This window comes from Macaca fascicularis, chromosome 3 (genome assembly GCF_037993035.2).
Source record: "Macaca fascicularis isolate 582-1 chromosome 3, T2T-MFA8v1.1".
NCBI lineage: Eukaryota > Metazoa > Chordata > Mammalia > Primates > Cercopithecidae > Macaca > Macaca fascicularis.
In genome coordinates, this window is record NC_088377.1 from 173288855 (window position 1) to 173290718 (window position 1864).

The 1864-nt window shown below is 40.8% G+C and overlaps 1 protein-coding gene across 1 annotated transcript; it reads right to left on the bottom strand.

Moving 5' to 3' along the window:
- Positions 1-400: 400 nt before the first annotated feature.
- On the bottom strand, positions 401-781 carry LOC102146522 (NADH dehydrogenase [ubiquinone] 1 beta subcomplex subunit 9-like). Its single transcript, XM_065541177.1, has one exon. The coding sequence runs from the start codon at positions 779-781 to the stop codon at positions 401-403; it is 381 nt and encodes a 126-aa protein (XP_065397249.1).
- Positions 782-1864: the final 1083 nt, after the last annotated feature.

The window sequence follows — 1864 nt, forward strand, 5'->3', positions numbered from 1 at the left end:
ATAATTGCTTGTTCATTTCAAGACTTTTTTTGTTTTTGTTTTTTGTTTTTTGGTCAGTTCTTTGGGATTTTCAACATGGACAATCATCACATTTGCAAACAAAGACAGTTTTATTTCTTCCTTCCTTATCTGTTTAATTTTTTAATTCTTATCTTATCGTCTTAGCTAGGACTTCTAGTATGATGCTGAATAGGGTGGTGAGAGGAGAATTCCTTTCCTTGTTTCTGATTTTCAGGGGAAACAATCTAGTTTCATCATTAAATATAATACTAGCTGTAGGGGTTGGCAAGCTTTCTTCCCCCCCCCCCCATTTCACTGATTTTTTATTAGAGCAAGTGTATGTTCTGTAATGTATTTCACGCACAAGCATGAAAGATGAGGTCTGTCTCTCTCTCTCTCTCTACATGGACTGCTCCCGGGGTCTGGTCACAATATGCCACCACAGTGGGGGCAAATCACCTTCCTTTTGGGCAGGTGGCATTTGCTTCTGTAGCTGCTTAACCTCTCGTTTCCAGCTTTCCCTCTGCAGTTTCTTCCACTGTTTTCTCTTGGCAAAGTAATCAGGATACACTGCCTTCTCAGAAGGATGCCAGTCTCCTAAGCACCATTCTGGTACCTCGTAGCACTCATATGTCACATAGGAGGCACCCCTAGGAGAGTCAGGGAAGGTGTATGGCTGTGGATGCTGAAAATACCAGAATTCTTCCTCAGCCTTCTTCAGCAGCTGGGTGGCCTTCATCATATCCTTTTCATTCTTATGTTCTTCAAACCAGGCTCTCATCAGATAAGCAAAGTATTGGTATTTGTCGCTTTGGATGCACCACAACTCGAGGTGGTGCAGCGCCCGCTTCTTTTTTTAAAATTTTTAAAATTATACTGTATGTTCTAGGGTACATGTGCACAATGTGCAGGTTTGTTACATATGTATACATGTGCCATGTTGGTGTGCTGCACCCATTAACTTGTCAATTAAATTAGGTGTATTTCCTAATGCTATCCCTCCTGCCTCCTCCCACCCTACAACAGGCCCTGGTGTGTGATGTTCCCCTTCCTGTGTCCAAGTGTTCTCATTGTTCAATTCCCACCTATGAGTGAGAACATGCAGTGTTTGGTTTTCTATTCTTGCAATAGTTTGCTGAGAATGATGGTTTCCAGCTGCATCCATGTCCCTACAAAGGACATGAACTCATCCTTTTTTATGGCTGCATAGTATTCCACAGTGTATATGTGCCACATTTTCTTAATCCAGTCTGTCATTGATGGACATTTGGGTTTGTTCCAAGTCTTTGCTATTGTGAACAGTGCCACAATAAACATACATGTGCATGTGTCTTTATAGCAGCATGATTTATAATCCTTTGGGTATATACCCAGTAATGAGATGGCTGGGTCAAATGGTATTTCTAGTTCTAGATCCTTGAGGAATCTCCACACTGTCTTCCACAATGGTTGAACTAGTTTACAGTCCCACCAACAGTGTAAAAGTGTTCCTATTTCTTCACATCCTCTCCAGCACCTGTTGTTTCCTGACTTTTTAATGATCTCCATTCTAACTGGTGTGAAATGGTATCTCATTGTGGTTTTGACTTGCATTTCTCTGACAGCCAGTGATGATGAGCATTTTTTTCCTGTGTCTGTTGGCTGCATAAATGTCTTCTTTTGGGAAGTGTCTGTTCATATCCTTTGCCCACTTTCTGATGGGGTTGTTTGTTTTTTTTCTTGTAAATTTGTTTGAGTTCTTTGTAGGTTCTGGATATTAGCCCTTTGTCAGATGAGTAGATTATAAAAATTTTATCCCATTCTGTAGGTTGCCTGTTCACTGTGATGGTAGTTTCTTTTGCTGTGCAGAAGCTCTTTAGTTTAT